Source organism: Parus major, chromosome 7, assembly GCF_001522545.3.
Source record: "Parus major isolate Abel chromosome 7, Parus_major1.1, whole genome shotgun sequence".
NCBI classification, from domain to species: domain Eukaryota; kingdom Metazoa; phylum Chordata; class Aves; order Passeriformes; family Paridae; genus Parus; species Parus major.
Window position 1 is genome coordinate 1,459,411 of NC_031776.1, and position 26,349 is coordinate 1,485,759.

General features: G+C 43.5%; 1 protein-coding gene across 10 annotated transcripts in view; it reads left to right on the forward strand.

Moving 5' to 3' along the window:
- Positions 1-26,349, forward strand: part of AGAP1 (ArfGAP with GTPase domain, ankyrin repeat and PH domain 1) — a 307,695-nt gene that overhangs the window by 105,131 nt on the left and 176,215 nt on the right. For all 10 annotated transcript variants that reach the window (XM_015634034.3, XM_015634041.3, XM_015634033.3 and 7 more), the window contains 3 exons: positions 8,827-8,912; positions 12,602-12,743; positions 16,477-16,611. In XM_015634034.3, the coding sequence (XP_015489520.1) occupies positions 8,827-8,912; positions 12,602-12,743; positions 16,477-16,611 (363 nt within the window). The remainder of the gene's footprint in view (positions 1-8,826; positions 8,913-12,601; positions 12,744-16,476; positions 16,612-26,349) is intronic.

The window sequence follows — 26,349 nt, forward strand, 5'->3', positions numbered from 1 at the left end:
AGTAGCAAGTGATGCTACAAGAGGAAATGGCCTCAAGTTGTGCCCAGGGGAGGCACATATTTTAGATATTAAGGGAAAGTTTTTCACCAGAAGGCTTGTTGAGCATTGGAGCTGGCAGTTCAGGGCAGGGGGATCACTGTCAGAAAATCATGTGGATGTGGAGCCTTGGTGGCCTTGGCAGTGCTGGGTATGGGGTCAGACTTGGTGATGTGAGAGGGCTTTTCCAGCCAGAATTCTGGGATTCCACAGCTTCAAGTCTCCAGTACTCCCTGCTTTCTGCTGCTGTTGCTTTTGAAGCCAGTTTGGAGTGGCTCCTGCTGGCTCTGCCTTTTGCTTTATTTCTGAAAAACTACTTCTGGATGTATTTCTAAATCACAGCCCCCTGTTTTACTCTTGATCTCAAAGCCAGATTTTAATATTTTTCTTTGAATTTGTTCCTTGTTCAGCTTAGATTTGATTTTCTTATTGTGATCTTTTTTTTTTTCCCCTTCCACTGAATCTGTTGTTTTGGGAAGTTGTATCAGAAAGCATTTTATTCACAGTATTTTGAATTCTCAACAGACCCCTTGATTTGCTGCCACAGCAGGCTGTCACCAGGAGTTTGTACCCATTTTAGGGAGGGCAAATTATGGTGTAAGCACTGCAAAATCCAGTTTTAACTTCAGGGTTGCTATTTGTGATGTAAAACTGTAATGAAAGGACAGGTATTAGAGAAGCTGGCTAGGTATAAAAAGCAAAGGGATGTTTGAAAAGGCAAGAGGGGTAAGAAAAGGCCTGAGATCTGTGCATCAGTGCTTATAGGAGGTAATTTTTGGGCTCATCTTTGTGGGCTGTTTAGGATTTGTTAGTGCACCTTAAGATTTTGCAATTATGTTGGAAGCTTGTGAGGTCAAGCAGAAATTTTGAGCAGATGAATTTTGTGTTAGATTGAAAGCTGGGTTGTCTGGAAGATGGAATGCCTGAGAAGCCAACTTAGAAGTTTTATTTTAAATCATGGGGCTGACTTTGTAAGGTTCTTTGTTTTGGAAAGTGATGTCTTGGGCTGTAAATGTTTAAAACTGGAAAAGACTGGTGGTGGAAAAAGGTAGGAGTGTGCTAAAGTGGTATCACATCCTGCCTGAAGGAGCTGACGTGCTGAGGTTTTTCTGTCTCTGCTTTGATAAAAATAAGCTTTTAAAATTAGACTTGTGTGTATACAATTAGTGGGTGTGAGGTGTAAGCAACCCTCTGCACCTGCTGTCAGTAAAATAAACCAAGAAAAGGGAAAAAAAAAGCTGCAAAGTGAGCTGTTAGTAGAAATGGGAGCAGTGATTGAACTGTAGGTCCTGGTCAGCTTGTGGCTGCAAGAGGCTCCTGATATTGGGGAGGTTGGGTGGGTGTGAGGGCTCTGTGTGAGTCACAGGAGGAAGGTTCCCTACAGCTTCATGGGGTTTTTTTTTCCTCCCCTTCAATCCATCAGAAATGCTTCTGAACTAGGAGAACATACAACATATTCAGCTTTTACTTACACAATTTTTGTGTATTGATGTGCAGTGGGTGTCTGATAAAGACAGGTTCTACTTCATGTTGGACTAAGGGGTGTCTGAACCCAAGGTTTATCCCTGGAATTGGGGTGTAGAGCTTTGTATGTCTGCTCCCACTTGATATTCTTCCTTATTTCCCTGGAACCATAATTAATAACTGGAAAGATGGAAAAAATATTTCCATTTTATTTTGTTTCTTAGTAAGACTTCACCTCTCTTCTTCCTTCCTAGTGTGTTGTCCTAAATAACCAGGGTTCACATGCTATTTTTTTTGACTGGGTACTTTCTAGGCAGATTTCAGTCCTTATTTGCCTTGGGATTCCCTATCCAGATCAGCCTAGGCTGAGGCTGGCATGGTGACATGGGCTGGATGAGCTGTCCCCCTCTCTGTACTCTGCAGGAATTCCCAGCTGCTTTTCTCTCTTGTGCCAGAGGTTTTTGCCATTGTCTCCCATCTTTCCACAGCTGGTTTGTCCCTACTTTTGTCCCTGTGATGCTGCTTTTATTTTTCCCCTCTATTTCTTGAACTCATTACGCTCATGTTGAAGTACAATCCAATTTTCTACCATAATTACAGTCCCTCCTGCTTCATTATCTAGAAACTAAATAGCCTGTTACTTCCATCTTCTGGGTTATTAATAAACTGGGTGCAGGAGAGTTGAAACTGCTGCAGAAACTTGGATTAGTATTGTGCTGCTTCTTTCAGATGAGTCATTTGCTGGGGACAGAGTGTGCTTTACATTTATATCTGCACTCACATTACAGTGATTTTTTAAAGACTGGCCCTCTCTAACTGGCTTAGCAAAGCCTACCCTGGCTGTCAGGAGCTTTGCAGTGAGAGAAGAATCTGCACTGCTCTGCTCCTGAGTCCTGTCTCTGGGTAATGAGGGAAACTTAATTGCTCAGAGGCCGTCTCTGGTTTGTTCCCATTTATCTTGGTGGTTTAATCAATCACCTTCCCCTCCTTCTGTTTGAGATAAAACATTAGATCTAGCTCAGCCTGTTTATCATGGAATCCCAGCATGGCTGGACTTGGGAGGGACCTTAAAACTCATTTCATCCCACCCCCTGCCATGGTCAGGGACAGCTTCCACTATCCCAGGCTACCCCAAGTCCTGTCCAGCCTGGCCTTGGACACTTCCAGGGATCCAGGGGCAGCCCCAGCTGCTCTGGGCACCCTGTGCCAGGGCCTGCCCACCCTCACATATTTCTTCCCACTATCCCATCCAACACTGGAGATTCTGTGCAGCTCGAGGTAATTTTTAAATATTTTTGAAGTGCACAATTTGTTTCCTGAATGCTTAAAACCTGAAAATTTCATTCATACATTCCCTTCAAATCACTTCCAGGTTTAGAGAACCCATTACATCTGCCCTTCTGGAGAGGCACTGCAAATACATCAGTGAATGCATCTCAGAAATAAGTTGTTGAATGCTACTAAAATTCCAGCAGTGAATCCTCTTTCCATGGAGTTTCAAGATCATATATTAGTGCTTCCTTGCTAGTTTTTAGGTAGAGATCAGATTATGGGGTGCAGTATTGCATTTATAGGTGGTACCTGTTGGGGGTATCTTCCTTTAATTGGGTATGGCTTGATACTTCTGGGAGACCTCTGCACGTATTTCCTGAACTGTATCTCAAATCTGTTGAGAGAAGCAGATGGTGGGGGTTGAAAAGCTCAGTCTAGACTGCCTTTGTTGGCTTTTGGGGTTTGTTTCACCCAGGTGGTCTGTTGGGAAGGTGGGCCAGGGCTCCTTTTGCAGCTTTAGTCTCCTGTGGCAACGATGGTTCCTTGGTCCTTGACCCAGCTCAGCCATTCGTGGTTTCTGAATTGTTGTTTAGCAGCGTGATTGCATTCAGGAAATACCCAAAATCACACAATCATGGAATATCCTGAGCTGTGGAAAGTCACTGATCCAACAAAGACACACCTGTAACTTTTTTCAGTGTTTCGTGCTGCACTTCTTGAAATGGATTTCTTGGTCTCTTTCTGGGCCGAGCTCCTTTGAGATATTTCCTCACAGGGAGTCCCTCTTGTCTCAGTCCTCCAGGTCAGGAAGAAAACTCCAGAGCTCATTAGGATCTTGTTTCTTGTGTTTATTAGGATGTTATCAAAGATTGGCAGGTCTCTCCAGACTTTCTGCACAAGTTCAAATCATTATAACCTGGCTCATTTTGGTTTTGATGGCACAAAATGGCCTCCAACCACGTGGCTGTTTCATCTTTATGTTCATTTTTACCCAATTATAGACACAGATATTGTTTTTATATATTAGCAAATTAGTTTTCTGTATCTACTTACATAACTAAAACTGCAACTAACTTTCAACCAATCACTCTTTGTGCTCCTAAAAACTGCAGAATCATGGAGAAGAAGGAAGAAGGAGAGTTAAGAACTACACCTTTTTTCTTATATCTTTACTCCATGTATAAAACACTTTAAAAATCTGTATTTTTCACTTCAGTGACATACTAAACATTCTACTACTTTCTACTTATTTTTTTATAAATCCTGGTTTACCCAGGGATATTTGGCAGTTTTTCTGTCAGTGACAGACAAGATGAACACCTTTTTGGAGAATAGGACAGAGAAATATTTCTCCATTTCTGGATTCCTACAACACCAACAATCCCAGCCTGTGCATCTCTGAGAGCATTGTCCAAATGCTCCTGGAGCTTTGGCAGGATTTGAGCCCATGACTATTCCCTGAGGAAGCCTGGGTGGTGCCCCAGCACCTTCTGGGGGGAAAGAATCTTTTCCTTTTTTGTTTTGTTTTGTGGAAATGCTGTGGAATGTGAAAAACATTTTAAAATTAGTTTATTTAACTAAAAAATGAGAGTAGCAAACCAGAAGACCACTATTGGGCCATCTGTTTGACCGGAGAATTTTTGAACGTGTTTCCCTGAAGAGGAGCCAGGTTCTTGGCACTATTTTCTATCTTCTGAGGGGGAAAAAAAGGGAGAGAATGTGCATGTGTGAGACAACTGGCTGCTGTTGTCAAAATGCACATGTCACTGGGAATATAAAATACAGGCTTTTAGAGCTGCCTCAGTCCTACCTTCTGTCTTGCCGTGCCACAGAAGACGTTCAGCTGCTGCCTGCGCTTGTCGTGTGGCCAGCCCCCCGAATTTATCCTTCTCATATGGCTAAATAACTTCATCCCCGTGGCAATTTGCTTGAATAAAGAGCCTGGTGAGCACAGTGGAGCCTGGGGATAGAGCAAGAAAATCAGCGGCTGCTCCGGTGAGCAATTACGCGGTGGAACAGCTCTTGGCGAGAGGAGGGGGTGGCCAGGCTGTCAGAGCCTGGATTAAAGCCTTCATCCCTGGAATTCCCCATGTAATATCCAGCTTTTGTAACAGAGAGCACCACTGATTACAAATGTGTGCAGTGTTTAAAATTAATACCGATTTTTGCTGGTTAATTTCTGCGCTGCCGCTGATTCTGCGCGTTCGCCTACAGAGCGTTGTGCATGAAAATGAGATCAGGAAGCTGTTGTTGATCCTCCCAATTCCAATTTGGGCCGGGTCTTCAGTCAGAGCTGTAAATGTATTTAGCACAGAATTTATTTAGCTTTATGTTGCTCAAAGCTGTGTGTTTGTGTGGGGCATTTTACAGCAGGAGTGTGGCCAGATGCACCTGAGAGAGCGGGGTGGTTTGTGGGCTGCTTCACGAGTCCCTCCCACCCTGTGCAGGGTGGGTTTGGGCACAGGAGCAGCATTTGTCACTGTAAAAATGGTGTGCTCATCTGAAAATGAGCCTGTGTGAATGGATACTGTTCTGGCCTTGGAAAACTGGGAATAACTGCCTTGGAGTGCCTGTGGTGCCCCATCCTTTGGCCTCCAGTCGTCCCCTCCCCATGGCCTCCCCTGGCAGGTACAGCTGGGAGCTGAGAAGCTCCCTCATTAAAAAGCTGCGTGTGTCATAATCCTGATGGGACCAGAGCAAAGCCAGCCACCTCCCCTGGGAGAGGGGATGTGGGTTTTGAGCTCGTTCTTTACGTTAAAAAGGTCATTTCTTTGTTCTCAGTACCGTTGGTTTAGACAGTAATTCCTGGCTCCATCACATACGCAGATATTTAGGAAAATCGAGGGGGTGTTTTGTAGCCCTGGGACAGTGTTTGGTTTACTCATGGGTTGCTGTAGTCCAATATTTGAACTGGCTGATCTCTCTGATTCCTCTTTGCCTGTGGTGCTTTACAAACTCCTAGATGTAATTTTAAAAAATAATGAACGTGGTGCTGTCCAGGCTGAACTGTCCCAAAATCGCTGTCCTTGCCCAAGCTGCTCATGGGTCTCATCAAGGCTCACCAAATCAAAGGCAGAAGCAATTTATTGTTTCCTTTCATCCTACAACCACAGATACTTGCAGGGCCTTTATATTATTCACTGTTAATGCTTTTGTTTGTGTAAATTCTTGATACTGAGGTAGGTTTTCTTAATCTCTCTCCTGTGCAGCACCTAATTTTGTGGTGTGCTCATGGTAAGGGCTCCTTAATGGTGTAGAAACACAAATTATTAAGGATGAATCCTGCTGTGAGCTGAGATTTGCATAAAATAATTTTTACTCGAGGGATGAACGTGAGTTTGCTGTTCCATTTCTGAGCCTTCAGATTTGTTTTGAAATATTTAGTGCAGCTTGGAAATGCAGGGCATTCTTTGAAACAGTTTGGTTGGAGGGGTGTTAAAATTCAAACTATTTGTCATGAAATACTTAAATCCTAACAAAAATCAAGGATTGTGAGGATGTGCCTATTCCAGCTAATGAGCACATCCTGCTTTTAAGGATGAAGAAGCCACTTGAGCAGATTTGAGCTGACTGTGCCTGTTGGCTGCAGCAGGGTGATAGCCCTCGGTGAAGTGGGACAGCCCATCCGGATCTGAATTTAATACTGGAATTAACAATAATTGCACTCAGCTCCACGCCCAGTGTTTTTTGGGGAGGCAAGGAGCAGGTCCCCAAGGTGATAATTTAGTGTGGATTCATGAAGGAAAAGAGTTGCTGGCTGACTTATGCTGTATTTATTAAATTTAGTGCCCTTTTCCAAGCTGCTCTCAACAGTCAAATCCTGAAGAGTAAATCTCTTAGGGCTCACGTTTGTGAGCTGGGTATGTACACTCAAACACTTTTTATTTTTCAATTCTCAACTTATTATTTTTATTCCACCCTGTCTGTACCTTCTTTGTGCCTCTGAGGAGTGTTTTGAAGGTACAGTGAGACTGGCAGGGCATCCTGTTGACCATGGGAATAATGAGTTGGCTCCTAAACACGTTCGGTGTGTGGTATTTTATAATTAGCTGGGGAACTTGCAGTGTTCAAAAAAAAAAAAAGAAATAGGAAATGGCAATTAGGCAGAACTTTCCCTCTCTGATCACTCATATACTGCATTTCCACTGTTGCTTACAGCTTTAAAACCCCTCTCTGGAGGGCTCTATATGAAGTAATTCATCTTAGTTAACACTTCATTGGGAAGCGCGTGCAATTAATCGACAATGTATGGAAATAATGGCCTGATTAATAGAAATCCAGTTCCTGAGAGCTGAAACTGGTTTCCTTTACAAGTCTTACACTTGTTTGGGATTGTTCTTTTCAGGTTCAGTAATGATATATATTTATCTGCCACTTGATCTGCGGAGGCAGGATTGAAATCCACTTTGTGAGCGAGATAATGAAAATCCATACGTAGCTCTTCTGCTCCTTCTGTGCCATTAAACAACCAGAAATGTGATAGTCTTAATTGTTGCATGTTTAATATTGCTAATAGGATATGTTTATAAAGAAAATATTAAAAAAAACCCCAACAAAAAACCCCAGTGCAAACCCACAAAACCTCCCATTCTTACATCTTTTATTAAACACAGAATGTGTTTAAACATGTTTAAATGTTGCACAGAGCTGAGCTGGGGAGTAATCCTGGTTTTAAAGCTGCTGTTGTGGCTGGGCTGGGGGGGAATGCTGGGTCTAAGCCAGTGTGGGGTTCCCCTAAGGCAGCAATTTTTGTGTGGATTGTTGCATTTTGAGGATCGACATTAGCCTGACTTGTTTGCTTGGGGAGCTCGTTTGGAGAGCAGGTCGGAGCTTTGGCTCTCAGCCCATGTTTCAATACATTGGTTTTGGTAGAATGACAAGTTTGGAAGCTGAGAAATAGGGTTCAAATCAGAACTAATCCCAGTTTAAGAAATAGGGGTGAAGAGCGAAGTTTAGGGTGTGTTAAGGGATGTGTTTTATCTCAGTGTGGGAAGCTCAGCTGTGAGGGTGGGTGATGCTAAGCTGGAGGCCTTGGGGGCTTTGAGGCTTAGGTGGGGAGATGAGAGTGGGTTTGCTCCAGCAGAGGAGCCTAAATGCCTCCCTAGTGCTTAGGCCAAGCTCGCTAATCCTGGCTTAGGCTCCGTCACACCAGAAGCCCTAAATGGGATTTGTCATTTGAGAAAGGCAGCAGAGTGCCTGAAATACACAGTTAGCCCCAAAAGAAGCAATCCCAACCTTGCCCTGGGGTGGTGGCTGAGTCCCTGTGAGCCAGGGGACAGGAGGTGACAGAGCAGCTGCTCCAGCTGCTGGGGTTGGAGCCTCTTTGGTGGTCACAGGCACCCCTGGTCTGCATTCCCTGCAAATACAGGGTCAGGAATAGGGTGTGGTTGGAGGCTACGGCTCCAGTCTCTTTATCCAGGTGTCCAGAGCAGGTCTGGGATTCATCCCCAGGCAGCAGCACAGGGCTCTCTGTTAGTTTAGCACATCTCTCCAGAGGCAGCACCATTGTAGCTTTTTTGTCTAACATGTGTCTGGTATCTTCCCCTAACTGTGGTGTGTGAGTGTAGAACTCTCATTCCCATAACATCCCACGTGTGCTCTGAGAACTGGGCTTCCCTTGAGGAAATGCTGATTGATACAAGAAGCTGATTTTGGTGATGAGACACGATGTTGTTTGTGTGCAACTTTGCCTTTCTTAGAAACACTTCTCTCTCTCACAGTTATTTAAATGAGGTGATACATACAGGGTTTTAACTGTATGTATCAACCCAAGGACACCTAAAGTGGGTTGTAGTGCAATTGCTGGCTTTTTCCCACATTATCCTTATTCTTTATACATATATATATATGTCTATATATATATATATGTGGCAAGTACATGCCTTAACTTGAAGTACAAAATAATAACTTTAAGTAATTCCCATGTGTGCACATATCAGTTACATTCCAGTCCCTGGTTAATTTGCAAAAGATTTTTTTTTTCCACAAGCGAAGCCTTTTTCTGTTGGGTGTTTTGCACCTTTGCTGTCTGTAATGAGCTGCTTTGTGTGGCAGGTGGGAGATTCAAGAAGGAGATAGTGGTTGATGGACAGAGCTACCTGCTGCTGATCAGAGATGAAGGAGGCCCTCCAGAGGCACAGGTGAGCCCAAAGCTTCGCTTTCCTGGTTTTTCAAAAGTTCCTTTGAAAGAACTGCTCCTGCTTTGTTCTGTCCTGGGTCCTTCTCATCCTCCAGCTCATTCCAGCATCACCCTCAGGTGAAAAAAGATTTTGTCCAGAAAATGGTTGGGGTTTCAGTTATGATGGATGGATGAGTGTGGGTAGCAAATATTTGGGATTCTGACTGAGACCGTGCAAGTAAGAATATCTGGTTCATTTATACATTCATATATATATTTATTCCTGAATCCCAAGCAATGTGCTTCTCCTGGTGACACATCAGGATTTCATAGAATCCCAGGATGATTTTGGTGGGGAGGGACCTTAAAGCTTGTCTCACTCCCACCCCCTGCCATGGGCAGGGACAGCTCCCACCATCCCAGGCTGCCCCAAGCCCTGTCCAGCCTGGCCTTGGACACTTCCAGGGATCCAGGGGCAGCCCCAGCTGCTCTGGGCACCCTGTGCCAGGGCCTGCCCACTCTCCCAGGGAGGAATTCCTTCCCACTATCGCATGTAACCCTGCCCTGTGGCAGTGGGAAGCCATTCCCTGTGCCCTGTCCTGCTCCAGGCCATTGTCCCAAGTCCCTCTCCAGCCCTCTTGAAGCCCCTCTGGACAAGGCTCTAAGGCCTTCCTGGAGCCTTCTCTTCTCCAGGTTGGAACACCCCAGCTCTCCCAGCCTGTCCAAGCCATTGGCTGTGAAGACACTTGAAGGTTTGTGTGCTTGACCCTTACTCTGTTTTGAGTAAGATTTTGCCCATGTGCTGCTTGAATCACCTCAGACCCAGCCACCCTTTCTGCAGGCACCATCCTTGTCTTGGGCATCCTCCTCCTTCTCCTCTGCCTCTCCTCACCTGGGCACTGGCAGGATTTCCTGAGGGTTGGCTGCTGCTGTCCATGCTTTGTTCAGGTCTTGCAGGAGGGATCAGCTTCCAAACAAGCAATAATTTAGCATCAGGAACTGCACTGTTGCCAAACAGCTGAGGGGGAGCGGTGCCAGCAGCAGCAGCTCGGGTCTCAATGCACCACTATAGCTCCAGGAGGGTGAGAGCGTGGGGGAAGGTGCCAGGACAAAGGGGAAGAGAAAGGACATGGAGGAAATGGAGGCTGAGAGAGACATCCTGGAAGGAAGTCACAGGACAAAATAAAACATTGGCACATCTGCAGCCGTGTCAGCAGGAGCAACAAGGAAAGCTCTGTCTGGGGCTGGGAGGGATTTGGCTGAAGCATTCCCCTGCTTTCCAGCCTCTGATGCTTAGAGAACATTCACTCATCTGAAAATGTCAGCAGTGGAGGTGTAAAGGTGCATGCAGCAATCTGAGATGGTTTTGTGCTGAAGAGCTGGGTTTGCAGAGCTCACAGGATGAACAGCACAGGGTGTGCTCCTGGTATGTGCCAGGTAAATCTGGGGCTTTGATTGCTGCTGCCCAGTGGGAGGTGTCCCTGCCCATGGCAGGGGATTGGAATGAGATGAGCTTTAAGGTTCCTTCCAAGCCAAACTATTCTGGGATTCTGTGGTGGCTGAGATGTGTTCTCCATCCTTAGGATTTGCCAAAGAGGTTTGAGGTGTCAATGTTATCTCACCTTTCCCATAAATTCCCTTTGGATTTTTGGGTGTAATTTCAAGTTATATGTCTATTAAAAAATCTTTAATCAGTTGATTAATTCCTGCAATGCTTGTGGGTTCATGAATAATTGGGATTGAATTCCAACTGCAGTAATAAGGAGCTGACACCTGGAGTTCCTGGCACTGGGTCATGGCTATTCCCCAGGTTACTGTCCCATTATTTTGCACAGAATTGGAGAAAAAGGAAACTTCCCTGAAGACTTTTTGTGGGTCTGTGGTCTCTCCTTTCTTTGCCTAAGATAAAATGGTTCAAAGATGAAAACAATTCAATTTCCTATTGTAAAACCAAATTAACCTAGTGACTGACTGACCTAGGGTGACTTTATGATGCTTGTATCCCCAGTCCTCCCAAAGTTGCCCTAAACCAAGACACTGACCTACAATGAGCTGCTGCATGCAACTTTTTTAATTTAAAACTTTTTTTTATAATTTGGTTTTGGGCTTGCCTTGAACTGACAGCTCTGCTCACTCACATTAATAAATAAGTCTGAGAATGGATTTTTATACCAGCACCTGATATATTCTTGTATCAAGCTATTCCCTGCACGTTACTCTGGATGAGACATTCAGGGGTTCCAGACCTTGTGTTTTCTGAAATTCCTTTGGTTTTCTATACCACAGGTCTGATATCCACAAAGATTAAGCTGTATTTCAATGTGAAAAGAGAAATAAGGAATTGCTGGAAATGTTCTGTCTGCAGGAACTGCACTGTGTAAATCTGTGGAGTGTTTTAAAATGATCTTTATTAGAAGGCTGCTCTACACACTGCTCAAACATTCAGCAGGTTTAGAGAGACTGTTGGCTTCCAAATGGATGCCTTAAGGACATTGCAGTTGGTGGGAAGAGTCCTTGGCATGATCCTGTTGAGTCCAGTCAACAAAAACCATTTTATAATGAGATGCAAGCCCACAACTCCCAAATAATGCTGCTGTCTCCAGTTCCTCTGCTTGCATCTTGTGGTTTGAACAGTTTAACAGTGTGGTGGTTGACCTTATTCTGGCAGTGACTGTGCTATGTGTTAACCAGTCCTGTCCTTCCCCTCTAAAGTTTGTCCTCCTGATTCAAAACCTCAAAACAATTTTTTGTCTATTTTTGCACCATAACAGCCCAGGCAGTGCTTGGTTTCAATACAATTGTCATGAATATGCAGAGCCTTTCCCCAGTGAACCTCCCTGTTCAGTGTGTCCCCTGGCACATAGTAGTAATAATATAACACAGAGCATGCAAATCCCCTGGCTGAAGCTTGTTTCCATTGCTCTAAATTTGGGTAGGAATGGAGTCACTTAGGGAAAAATAAAGGCAGTGAGGTAAGCTGGAGTTTTTCCTTGACGTCCTGTTGATGTTCACTGTTGAGTTAAATGTCTTTAAATAATCTTAATTCACTTGTGAGCTCAAAGCTTCTCACTTTGCATGGTCACTGAGGAGCACCTTGGCTTGTCCTGTGCACCTGCATGTCTCTCAGCAGGTTCCTGATGCCAAGAGAGAGCAGTTTGCTCTTCCACTGAAAGCAGAATGAGGCACTTGGTGCTGTTGGCTCAGCTGAGAGTGTCTGTATGGTGAAGAACTGGAAGTCTCAAATTAATGCTTTTGGGCGTGGATTAAGATGTGAGAATTCCTATCAATGCCTGTCATGGCATTGCCAGCAACATCAGCATGTGTGCATGCAAATCACAGCATGGGGACTCAGTCAGCACTGCAGATGAGTGCTGCTCATTCCAAATGCACAGATCCAGCAATCTTGGCCTGCTGTGTTTTCTGGGAGTCAAACCCAGGGTGCACTGACTGGGCTGGTGCTCACACACCCCAGTCAAGAAGAGATGCTCTTGTGGGGAAATGCCTTGTGTATCCCAGAGCCCCGTGGCTTGCAGGGTGATGAGATTCATCATCTTAGCAGCTTATCCATCCCCCTATTGAGGCCTGGATTGTTTGTGAGTTTTTCTGGTGTGTGTTTCCCTTGCAGGAAGGTAAGAATGTTTCTCCCTTGGTTTTCCTTCCTTCCCTTTGCTGCTCTTCTCACAGTTGGCCTTTTCCATTTTTATCCTGCAGTTTGCCATGTGGGTGGATGCTGTTATCTTTGTGTTCAGCTTGGAGGATGAAGTCAGCTTCCAGACTGTTTACCACTACTACAGCCGTATGGCCAACTATCGCAACACTAGTGAAATCCCCATGGTCCTGGTGGGCACCCAGGGTAAGTGCAGCCCTCATTTCCAGCTGGCCTTCTCAGACCATATTGACACTTCCAAGCTGGCCAAGCCATGCCTTGTCTTTTCCCCTTTGCTACAGGGCTGTGGCATTGCAAGGAGGAGATTTGGGGTGAGAGAAAAATGTCCTGGCAGCTCTCTTGGAGAGGGAGTGTAGGACTTCCAGCACTGAAGAAAAAGGGGAAGTTTAGGTTAGATATGTAGAAGAAATTCTTCCCTGTGAGGGTGGTGAGGCCCTGCAGAGGTTGCCCAGAGAAGCTGAGTCTGCCTCTGGATCTCTGGATGTGTCCAAGGCCAGGCTGGATGGGACTTGGAGCAACCTGGAGTAGTGGAAGGTGCAGGGAGTGCAATACAATGAGCTTTAAGGCTCCTCCCAACTCAGACCATTCCAGGATTCTATGACTTGCAAGGAAATTTTAAATAATACTTTGACTGGGTGCTGGTTGTGGTGGTTTTCTTGCTCAGCATGGAGATGCCCTCATTGAATTTGGGCAGGTAAATCAGTTGTGTAGGGAAATTCTGCAGCCAGTTTCCATGTGCATGGCAGTGTGGAAGGGTTCAACACCCTGGCATTGCTGAGAGGCAGAAGGATGAGGGGTGGAAAACCTCCAGCAGCACGGTAGGAAGCAGAAATGAACCCTGGCCTCAGGCTGTGCCTCTGGGAACCTCTGTAAATCGAGTAGAAAGGTAGCTTTTTGTCACCTGAGCCAACCTCTCTCCCCCCAGTTTTTCCTTCTGAAATAGCAGCTGTCCTGAAGGGAAATATGGCAAGGGAAAGGTACCCAAAATATTTCAGTTTCTTTGGCATTTGAGTGGTCTTTTGAATATTCTCTTCCTTGTGCCAGCATATCCCAGTAACATTTCACCAGTTTCCCATACTGTGATTGGTTTTCTGCACTTGTAGAGTTGAGGCTGTTCTGTTCCTGACATACAGAACATGGAATCATTAAGGTTGGAAAAAACCCTTTAAAATCATCAAATCCAACTGCTCCCTCAGCACTGCCAATGCCAGCACTAAACCATGTCCAGAGGTACCACATCCACAAAACTTTTACATCCTTCCAGGGATGGTGGCTCCAGCACTGTCCCAGGCAGCTCTGCCAGGGCTGGACAACCCTTTGGGCACAATTTGAGGTCATTTCTCCTCATCCTGTCCCTCGTTCCTTGGGTACAGAGCCCACCTGGCTGCATCCTCCTGCCAGGGAGTTGTGCAGAAGCAGAAGGTGCCCCCTGAGCCTCCTTTTCTCCAGGCTGAGCCCCTCCCAGCTTATCCTCACTCCTTTTAACATCTAAGAGTATCACCAGGTTGCTGTTCTGTGTTAGAAGCAGAACCCAGGTGTTTTGAATTTCTTGGTTCAGTTTTGGGCATCCTCCTTTTTAGTGTGTCTCAGTGGTTTTGGTCAGGGAGCAGTTGGCCTTCCCCTGGCTCCTGCCCAGGGATGACAGCACAGAGGGGATGTGTGGGCAGCAGGGAAGGAGGAATCACTGCCCAGCTGCAGGGAGGAAACAGATGATGAGAAGGAAAAGGGGAAGTAGGAACAGAAAAAGTCTTAGGACAGCAGAAACTCCACCAAAAGGCAGAAAGGAGCTTATTTGAAGAGCCACGTTTTGGGCTTGAAGCTGGAGTTAAAAAGATGAAGGGGAAACATTTCTTCAACATTTTATTTTCTTTGTGTCCTTCTGACCCTGGGGTATGGTTTTCTATCTCCTTCCTGTTACTTCCAGAAAAAGAAAAGTTCATTTTCTGTTGCAGCACTGATGCAAAGCTGATCTTTTGAAAAGATGGAAATAATGCTAATTCTAGGAATAAACATCAGGAAAAAACACAGCTTTTTGTGTGTTTGATAGTGAAATAAAATATATGAAATATGTAAATACAGTTTAAATGTTAAATGAATACACTTTATATGTTAAAATCCGTATTTGAAATATGGATTTTATATCTTTTATATCACAGAATCCCAGAATGGCTTGGGATGGAGGGCACCTTAAAGCACATCTAATTCCAGCTGTGTCATGGGCACAGAAACCTTCCAGGAGCCCAGGATGCTCCAAGCCCTGTCCAACCTGGACTTGGTTTTGTCAGGTGTTCGTGAAATGAGATGTGAAATGAAATCTTTCCCAAAATATTAACACTGGCTCAGTGCTTCCAGTTGTTCTCCTGTGACTTCCAAAGCCAACTCGGTGCCCCAGCCTGAGCCACTTTGGAACAAGGAGGTGAACTTTGGGAAGCTGTGGTGTTCTGGAGCTGAACCCTATCAGTTCCTCTCTGGTCAAATGTTACCAGCGCCCTCTGCTGATAAAAAAATAGGCTCCTCCTTTTCCTGATTTCTGCTTTATTTTTGTTAATTGGATCTGATGAGAAGATAATGACAACATCAGCTGAGGTCTGGTCTTGTCATGTCCGGGGCACAGCCTCAAATACAGCGTTGCAAGAGGCTTGGATTCCATGTTTAGGTTCAGGTGATGTATTTTTTTCCCAAAGAACAAATCTGTGTTGCTGCTGTGGGTGGTTGCATATTTTAAGGAAGATTTTCTGGGAAGCTTTAAATGCTGAAATTAGCATCCCAATTCTGGGATGTTGTAGGATCCCAGAATTGTTTGGGCTGAAATGGACCTTGAAGATCATCCAGTGCCACCCCCTGCCATGGCCAGGGACACTTTCCACTCACTATCCCAGTTTGCTCTCAGGCCCATCCAACCTGGCCTGGAACACTTGCAGGCACAGGGTGGAAGAGTAACACAGTACTTCTGGGGGAAAAAAAGTTCCATTTCAAGATCTATTAATAAGATTATCACTTCAAATAGCATCACCTTTGTATACAGAATCCATCACTATGATGGAGTATGATGGAGTAGCAAGAAAGAAGCTTCTCCTTTGTCTGTTCTGCTGTAAGGTTTTTTTCAGCTCCTCTGGATAAGCACTAGAAACTGAAATTTCTGATTTTCAGCTTTCATGAAAAGAAGCTGTTGGAGAGAATTCCCAGGTTTGAAAAATATTTTTGGAAAAATTTGGAAAATTTTTGGAAAAATACAATTTTGATCAGCTTTGCAGTATGTTCCCACAACATCTCCAGGTGCCCTCCATGGCAGAGTTTGAGAAAGTAATTTACAATTAAGTTCAATTTCTTGAAAATACATAATGTTTAATATTTCACATAAAATAACCCTAAAAAATATTTGTCATGTTTGTACTAAGCACCCACTTGTTTCCCTAAATATATTTTACATCAGAGCTCATGTGATGGTGTTTTTTGGGTTTTTTTTGGTGCAACAACTGGGCTCAATATATGTGTGTAAGGAAAGCAAAAAGTGTTGGAGGTTTTCCCCCTGCCTTTTAGAATCAGTGTACTGGTAATTTTAAAATGTAAATTAGAGTGATGTCCACCCTGTTTCATGGTTTGTATTTAAACTCACTGCTTGGGTATTGGTCAATATGAGAGGAGCTGGCCTGAAGCTGCATCAGTGGGGAGGCTCATGTCGGATATTAGGGAAAATTTCCTCACAGAAAGGACTGTCAAGCATTGGAACCATCCCTGGAAGTGCTCAAAAACCACTGGATGTGGCACTTGAGGGTTAGGGGTGACTGTGGGTTGATGTTAACACTCGGTGATCTCAGAGGTGTGTTCCAACTTCCAGGACCCTCCTGTGCCTGTGTGACTCCCAATCTGGTGTTTCCAAGTGACCTTTAATGGGTATTTTCCCCCTGTGGTTATGCAGATGCCATCACCTCCACCAACCCCCGCGTTATCGACGATGCCAGAGCCAGGAAGTTGTCCAATGACCTCAAGAGATGCACTTACTACGAGACCTGTGCCACCTACGGGCTCAACGTGGAGAGAGTCTTCCATGACGGTACAGCTGCCTTTTTCATCCAGCACATCACTCCATCCTCTAGCTGTTCTTTCTAAGCAGTGACCCATCTGGGATAGCTCAGCTATTTGCCTGCTCAGTTAAAGAAAATGCTGATTTTTTTAGGCATTTTTATTGTGTTTTCTAAGACAACTCTTTATCTCGAACACATCACACGTGCATTGATGTGTTCTCCACCAGCACCTTTAGTCTTAAGCATCTTAAGCTATTTTTAGTCCTTATTTAATTTTCAGTTTTCTTTGGTGCTTGCTTTATTTTAGCAGAGTTTTCTTTGGTTTGGTTTTAGTGCTCGTGGAGAGGCTGAGGGGCTGTTTGTGCAGAGTAGCTGAAAATGCTGAGTTTGAGTAGTGTAGTGTTCCGTGTTCTCTCAAAACTGAGAGACAGGGGTTGGATCTTGGGAAGGAATTGTTCCCTGGGAGGGTGGGCAGGCCCTGGCACAGGGTGCCCAGAGAAGCTGGGGCTGCTTCAGCATCCCTGAAGTGTCCAAGGCCAGCTTGGATGGGGCTTGGAGCAACCTGGGATACAGGAAGGTAACCAGGGTGGGCAAGGTAAGCTTGAAGCTCCTTTCCAACCCAAACCATTCTGTGACTCTTTGAGAGTCTTATTTAGGGGTTTTGATCCTTGTGGGTTCCTCCCAGATCAGGATATTCTAATTCCATGATCCTGGAGTTGAATGAGATGGGATCTGTGCCCCCTCTAGTGGAATTTCAACCAAGTGTCCTGGGGCTTGCCTGGCTTCTCCTCTCACCAGGCTCCTCTTGTGGCTGAATGTGTCAGCCCCCCATCACTTCAGTTTTCTCTGTCTAAAAACCTTCTTAATTAAGTTTTAATGCTTCTCAGAGCTCCTTAGTTCTGAGGGTTTTTTGTTGCCAGCTTCTCCTTACAAAGTCCTGCTCTGCCTGTGCTTATGTGAGGCAGTGTCACATCAGCACCTTACAACAGGGTGTGAAATGACACTTCAAATTGAAAAAAAAAAAAGCAAACAATTCAAATTTTTACATGGAACGAAAAGGTGATCGATTCTAATGTTTACACTGGAGAAAAAAATAAAAGTATTGTAATTTTAACATGGGGAGAAAAGAGGCAAAACATAAAATGTTTTACATGGAAAATACTGATGTGCATGTGTTTTTTACCTATGCTGTTGGTCAGATTTCAGAGAAGAGCTTTTGAAGCTGCATCTTCTTGCTTTGCTCTCTGTTTTCACTCAAACTAGTTGCAAAAATTACTGTTTTGGCTGCCTAGATTTTCTATATTGATTAGGAGTTTCAAAGAGCCATTAGGGGGTTTTGTTAGCACATTTATTTTTGAGTGCTGGCTATAGTTAGATTGTTAATTATATATTCCCAGTCCTAGTATTTGTGGCTCTGTCTACAGTCTTCTTCTTAGTTTTTTTTTCCCTTTCTCAGAGATTTTGAGAGAAGTCTCTTGGCACAAAGCTAGTGTGATAAACTTGTAAGCTTTCAGAAGGCTCATTTGTCTCTCTTTGGTCGTAAGAAAGAATTGACAGGGATCATGTGTTTTAAGAAATATCAGGGTGTTGTTTTACCCCCATGGCAGCCAACCAGCTCTTTAATATTTGCCAGCTAATAGGATTAGAAATGCTTCTGTATGGATGGGTTACACTTGCCAGACATGTCTGGGACCGAATCCAATTCCTGATAATTTTTGCTGTTTATTTCAGCAGGAAACAAAGCAACTTCTTAACCCCATTAAATGAGGGGGTGTGAATGAGTAGTGCAAGCTGTTAATAGGGAGCACTTGATTAAATATCTCTTGGTTTGTGCTGCTCTGGGGCATTCAGGTTCAGTGTAGCTTTAATGATTTTTAGTGGCTTCTTCAGAGGGTCCACATTAGTTGGGCAACCTGGGATAGTGGAAGGTGTCCCTGCCCTGGCAGGGGGGTGGAACAAGATGAGCTTTAAGGTTCTTTCCAATCTAAACCATTCTGGGATTCTCTGATGTTGGAAAAAAAGAAAAACAAACCAAAAAACTTCCCACCTGAGGATGTTCCAGCCCACAGGCTTTTTTTGCAAGCTTTTTTTAAAACCTGTTTTCTTGTTTCTGTGTTGTGCCTTGCTGTGATCTAGACCTGCCTTTTGGAGGAAGAAAATTGGAAATGGCATTGAAGAGCTTTTTAGTCTTCCATTGCACACACTTTAGAAATTAAATTTCTAATTTATCCCCTGCAAACAGCTACTGAACTTAGTGGTCATCTGTTACAATTCTTCTGTGATAACTCATTTCCCATTTTCTCCACAGCTGAGTGGTAAAATAATTTAACTTGAATGATTATTGTTATTATGAAAATGCTACTTTATTCTCGAGTTAAATCCAAATATCTCATTTCCAGCACTTCATTACAGCTGATAAGCTCACTATTGATTGTAACAGAGATGGAATTATAGAATCACTTGGGTTGGAAAAGACCCTTAAGATCAAGTCCATTGGTTTCTATTTTGTAAGAGGAATGCTGAGTAAAGGGCAAGCCAAAATCCTGCCTCACATTTGGCTATTTTAGAGGCTGTTTTTTAACCTTCAGCCATGTCCCACTGAGGTTTAATCCTGTTGGGAATTAAAACCTGAATTTTGGGCTGAAATAAAAAAAAGTTGTTCCATGTTGCAAGGGTTTAGCTTAGAAATGTACCCAATGGTGGAGGATAATAAATACTTTCTTATTTTTTGGTATTTTGAATAGTTGAACAAGGGAATTGCATTTTAAAAATTAGATAAATGCTAATAAGATCCATTTTGCTTCATGTTCCCAATTAAGAATTAGAGATCTTTATTCCCCCCTGCTTATCAGAACAGATTCTATCAATGACATTGGAAATGATTATTTTAATACTTCTTGTCAGCACAGTATTGTAATGACTGTGTACTGCCCCAGGATGCCTTCTTAATGGTTTTAGCCTTCTTGAATTAGCTTGATGTACCATTAATGCATGAGAATTGCTTTTATTTCTGTTCACGGTGGATTCGTAACTACACATCTTGCCCTGCTTTATGTTCAGATTTTCCCTGACCCATTTAACTGTGGGCCATGTGAGTCTCTGACACCACAAAGGAGCAAATGTTCAAATACTTAGAGGATAAAATTTTACTATCACAGGGCGTGAAACAAAAGGGTTGGAGTCAAACTTGGTTTCAGAGTTGACTCTGTCTCTGTAGCTTAGCAGTTCAACCAAGGGGGTTTTACCTCATCTGGATGGCTGTAACACCCAGATTTTGATCTAATAGTGCCCAGAATAAAAATAAACCTGTGTGTGTTGAGACAGGAGTTGCAGGTATGTGATGGCAGAGGCCACTGCTGCCTCACAATTTGCACTTTGCTCTGATGCTGTGCTGCTGCCAATATTTTTGGATGTTTTATTTGCAAAATCACTAGTATTTTATTAAGGAATGTGTCTGCTCTGTGTAAAAAATCTACCAGAGGTATTTTATTTCCAGATCCAAATAGTATTTCCCGTGTGGTGTTGAACAAAGGTGTCTAAAAGGAGAACTTCAAAGCACCATTTCTCTGTTAAGGGATGGGAGATGACAAATTAATCCTGGTGCAGCCGGATTGAGGGGAAGGGCTGTCACTTGCCATCAGCATTATCAAGTCAGCTTTTATGGATGTGTTTTCATTAGGAAATGTTAATCAGCCCAATGGGAAGTAAATAAAAGGGAAGTAAATCGGCCCCATCCCGACAGCTGTTTTGGGAAGATGCGACGTTCGCTCTGGCACTGGATGTGGCCTGAGGGATTCTCTGCTTGGGGAGCTGGGCTGGCCTGGTGGGGACCCCAGTGCCGGGCAGAATGAGGCAGAGGTTCCTTTGGCTCCGGGAATTCCTTGGAATTCCTTGGATTTCAGCTGAGGCCTCTGGGAATGTGGCATTTGCAGTGCTGAGCTTCTCTGTGTGCTCAGGCTGCTCACACACGGCCCAGATCAGCCTGCTGACCCTTTGGCAGGCCCCATGCTTCAAACCCGCGGGGAAATCAATATTTCGGCTGGTTAGATGTTTGCATTTTCCTGGTTTGTTTATTTGTTTAATTTTTTTTTTAATGAGAAAGTGACGTGAGGGAGTCAATTTCTTTTCCTCGATGTTATGGCTTAGCCTGGAGCGACAAACGCTCAAGCTGCGTTCATTTTAAGCCCCCGTTCATTTCAGTTTGAAGTTCATTTTAAGACGTTGATTTTTAATATAAAATTAACGTTTTGATCTTAACGCACATTGCGTTTCCCTGGGAATAACGGAGCGCGGCGGGAGCGGCCGCCAGGGGGCGCCGGAGCCGCGGCGTGAGGGGCCCGTGAGGGGCCTGTGATGGCGGCGGCCCCGCCGAGCCCCCCGGGGCTTTGTGTCACCGCACCGGGACATTGAAACGCCCCGGCCGCCAAAGTCGGCTGGAAAGAAAAAGATATAAACACACAAATCTGGTGAGCCTCATCTTGTGAAGTGTTTGTGTTTTATTCTGAACTTCATCTTCGCCCTTACTCATGCTTTACCTTTACACTTCCTTTACCCTTCCTTCCTGCCTGGAACTCTTATGGGCCATAAATAAATGAGAAGATTTAGTTTGGAAACAAGAATTTCACGCCACCATTTTTTAATTTTATTTTATATTTATTTTATTTTATTTTATTTTTTGGCTGGTTTTGTTTGCACAGCCATTTTTTCTGGTTTGCAGGTAATCTCTCAGCCCCATTCCCATAGAGGACAAGTTCTGGTGTCATAAATCAGACAAATTGTTGTAGGATGGCCTAGTGTTACCTAGCAGGAGGAAATGAACCAATATCTGAAATTTATATCATTTTATATATAGGTTTGAAATGAGCTGTGTGAATTGAGCAGTGCCTGGTGAAACAGGTCTGAAGAAGCCTTCACTGGGCTTTGGGTTGGGCTGGAAAATGGATCCAAATCCTTGGATTTCTATTTTCTGACTGATTGCCAAATTTCACACTTGGTACATTACAGTTGAAGAGGTTTTTTTCTGTGTTGTCCCCAAGAAGTTCTGAGGTCTTTGTGCAGTTCCCCTTGTGCTCAGTGCTGTCCATTGTCACTGCCGTGCTGTTTGGTGGGCACAGATTTCACCTTTTTGCCAATTTTTGGTGAAAATTGCAGCAATTTTGCAGGCTTTGGGGACTTTGAGATTGGTGCTGCTCTATCAGGTTTTTCAACAGCACACCTGGATCCACAAATGTGTGAAGGAAAGAAAAGAGATCTTCCAGTGACTCGTCTGCATCCATTTTCTCATACTTGGAATCAAATAATGGGATGAGGAGTTGTAGTATTTCCATACATTTCAGGGTATGGAATTTAAGAAGTGCTACAATGAGCAAAGAGGAATTGAATGATGTAATGCCAGTGAAAGTTCTAGGGGAGGTTTTGATTTTAGCTCTGGTGTGTCATTCAGTAGGTGACTTGTAGAAAATCATAATCTCTTGTGGAACTTTTTGTGTGACTTTTAATTTTATAGCAGTTATTTTATGGCACTTCTTTTAAGTCTTAATATGAATTTTATGCAGTAAGACAGGTTATTTAAAACCTAGAGCAGAGCTGCTGGTTTTATGCAATAGTTGACAGCTGTTATTTTTTTTTTCTGCGAGTACAATAAATGCACGACCTACTTCAACATAGACAAATTCTTCATTAAATGGCAACAAGAGCATGATAAAATGCAAAAGAATTCGGATTTTCAGTAGTGATGATTCAGAATTAGTCCAGTAAAGTCATATTGTGTAATGCAAACTCTAATTGAAATCCTGGGGCAGGTAACAAGGTGCTTGTTTGGGGGTAAATTGCCTTTTTTAAAGTTTTACAGTAGACAAGAGAGTAAGAGGCAGAATCAGTCTGTGTTGTGCTTGGGAGATAAAGTGTTATAAACATATTTGTGGAGTGTCTGGCAAGTAAGTAGGAATTGTTTTCCCTTAGAAGTGAAAAATTCTGGAAGAAGGAGGAACTTTGAAAATTCCTTACTTTGCAATTCTCTGCTTTTCTCAGTAAAGACACCAGGAAAAGCATAATAGAATAAGCTATAAATAAGTGTTGTCATGCTGCAGTTCCTGGTGGAGCTGGAGGCAGAAGCTGAAAAGAGCAGTGACAATTTCTGGGATTCTTTTTGAGCCAAGTGACCTGAACAGCAAACTGATGGCACAGCATGGCTGCTAGCAGGGTTCAGTCATGGGCTGTGCCCAAAGGGTAGGGTTTAAAAACAAATAAAATTAAATGCTGCTTGGTGGTACCTGTTAGAGCAACAATCCTTTTAAGCTGCAAAATGATGCTGCAGAGGAACTGACCACAAGGTTAGGTGAGGGCCAGGAAGGGCTTCAGCAGAGCATGACCTCCACAAAGTGCCAGTTTATGTTTGCTTTATTACAGCCAGAACCTTTCTTCCTTATGTCTGCTTTATTTCTAAGTGTTCTGTGTAAACTGTGCCTCGTTTGCTGCATTTTGGGGGATGGTCTGCCTTGCCCTGTATGTCTTTGTCTCTCTTCCTAATGCTGTGCTCTTTGTTACACTGCTGTGATTATGGTTTGATCATTTAATTTGACTTTTTCTTCTTAATTTTTAACTGACAAATCTTAAAGCCAGTTCACCTCATCTGTTGCTTTATGCCATGTTCTGTACAGCTTCTCCAGCAAGCCTTCACATAGAGACCAGCATGAAATGTCTAAAGCTTGATTTTTTTATTAGGTGTCCTCAGTACATCTTCCCTTGGCCATTGGTTTTAACTGTCCTTTGTGGATTTCTTTGTGGATTAAATTTGCTCACAAAATAATGGCTTTGCTGGCTTAATATTGATGAATGGAAGATTAAGAGCTAACCCACGAGATGTGTTGTCTGAAGACAGAAAGGGAAGTGAAAATGGCTTTTCTGTAACTTCATTCTGTTCTGTGTGTGTTTAGGAACATTTTTTTAAGAGGAGATCCCACTTTGCCCCGTATAATGAGGAGATGCTTTTGTCTGAGCTATCAAACGTTTAAAACTGGTGTAATAAACATAATCCTTTTGTAACCTTCTCTGTTGTGTAACAAACACATTTTCAACATCAAAGTTGATTATTAGCATAGCTGGTTCCTCAAAAGCCATTTCCGAAACGCAATGCAAATCGTTGCCTTTCAGCTAATCCGTATGCATATGCAAATCCCATTGAGCTGTTTGCTTGGCCAGGATTAGCATCGTGTATTCAGCCTTTAAAAGCCTCCCTGGATTCCTGGGGGTGGTGCATGGTGGAGCAAGGCACAGTGGTGGCATTCGCCTCGGAATTCCTGTGCCAGCAGACTTCCAGCGCTGCTGCTGAGTTTGAGACGTGATTTTTACTTCCTCCTTCTCTATAAAGTAGAGAATTTTTAATTGTGTATAATGAATTTGGAAATGGAGGTTGGGTCTGATGAGGGTTGGTGCTGCACAAGGAAACATGTGCCTGCCAAAGCTGGAACTTCTGCTTCTTCCTCTAGAAGAAAAGCATTTGCACCCATAGTGTTGTGTGATTTTTGTCAAATGTCAGTGCAGAGTGAATTTTATCTATAAGCACCTCCTTTCATTTAAGTGTGTGTTACTGGCCAGTCTTAAACATCAAGGCTGTTGTTCTCTGCATCAAACTCTTCCTTAGTTGCTGGAGTGTTGTGTGAGCCAGAAGCAGCAAGGTCAGGTCCTGCCTGCTGCGGGATCTGGTCAATATTTTGTGGAAAAGAGAGAATCCAGCACAACACAGTATTGTACAACTCAGAACATGAGTATGGAGAGCACTGAACTACTTTTTGAACAGCCTCTCTTTGTATGTTTTGGTTCTTTGTTTAGTTTGGTCTTTCCAGGGGCACCAGTCTGGGATCCATGTGGACTTGTTTCCACAATGCGTGCTGGGTTTTGGTTAGGAAGTCAGCTAAAATCAGGAATGAAAATTAGTTGGCAGGTGGATGGGACTACATGGGCTGCCTCAGGTCTGAAAATTATCCCAAATATTAAATGTGAGACAGGGGCTCAACAGGTTTTATTCAGGGATTGGGAAAACTGGGAGACTCTTTCACTTCTAGATGTGGCACTTGGGGATGTGGTTAATGGTGGCCTGGGCAGTGCTGGGGTGAGTTTAGAGGGCTTTTCCAGCCTAAATGGTCTTGTGATTCCTGATAGTCTCCACATGTGACTTCACTTCATTATCTGCTGAGAATTGGTCACAGTTTGCTGTTGTTTGGTTTTCTTTGATTTTTTTTTTTTTTTTGGCTGCTTGTAGCTCTGGACTGAAAGTTTTCTGCAGCTTTCAAAACTAAATTTTGGAATAAATTCTAACTCTGATAGAAGACATTTTTTGGAACATATTTGTCATGTGTGACAAGTGCATTCCCTCAGCAACCTCTGTGGAGTGCTGGCTTATCACCTTTACTTGAAAAATTATTATAAAGCTGGTACATGACTAAAAATGGAGTAGTTTTGTTTAATAAATGTGTGGATGTGTGTTCCTTTTAGTTTCAGTGAAAGATCCTGCTGTGTCAGATACCTTCTGCACTATCACCTTTGAAAAGGCTGAAGGTGGCTTTCAGAGCCACAGAACCAACTTTAAATTAAGGCAGAGGTTTGTTTTTCTTCAAGCTCTAACTGCACTTAATGAAGGAACATTATTGGCAGATGCTGAAGAAATATCTTTTTCCATAGAAAATTGGATTTGGAGCATAAAACTTCTTAATGTTAATAAAGACAGGTCATTACTGGTCTCAAGTCAGATATGCAAACTCCAGGAGATGGAGTGCTGCTGGTGGCACTTCTGCTGCTGCTACTTTTGTGTGAAAAAAGCCCTCGTGAGGAGTAAATCAGCGGGAGTTGAGCGCACGCACAGTCACCGCACTCCCATCATTTATGCCCCTCCTGATGCCTGATGCACTCACTTGTGTCTTAGGCCTGGTAATTTACAGTCTCCCAGAAAGGTATGTTTAGATTTAAGCTGTGCAATAGTGTAACTAATGAGAAATAGAGGGGAATTTATAGCACTTGGTGATTGATTGGCCAAGTACCTCGACATTAATTGAAATCTGAGGACTCCCAGCTGTCTTTCAGTTTAAAAAAAAATTAAAAGGAAAAAAAAAGTGCTTTTAGGCAAGTGAAACTATTGCTTTGTAGCATGTATGGAGAACATAGTTGGGGTGAAAAGGTGGGATTCTCTCAAGTATCTAAAGAATGAAAGGGTTATTTCCTAATCACCTGCAGACACTACACTGGCTGATCTGCACCCCTGGCAGTGCCACTCAGCTTCTGCTTTTACAATCCCAGTGTGACTTCAGTTGTCTTTCCATGGGATTTTGGACCCAATTCCATCAGGCAGCTTGGCTGTAGAGCTCTCCCCTGTTTAGTAGAGGCACTCAGGCCTAACTGTTGTGTGACAAATTATCTGGATAAATACTCGCCGTTAGTCTCTCGTTTAATAACGCTGTTTAACCGGTCATTTCCACAGAGAACACACAGCTTTCTCCTCTGCTGTCATCCTCTAAATGCACCATTCTTGCTGGAGCTTAGTCTTGTGAAAATGTCTACATTTTCCCATTAAGTGCTTAAAAAGTAATAAAACTAAAGCCATTAGCCTTCACTCGTCAGATCTGTATCAAGAGAAATATTCTTGGGCACCATAAATCTGATCAAGTGTTCGACATTTATATCATTCGACTTCATTCTCTGGAAACGGACCTTTGAAGGTAAATTGCATTAAGTAGGGCAGTTTAAATTTTTAATACAATCTTATTGTAACTGTT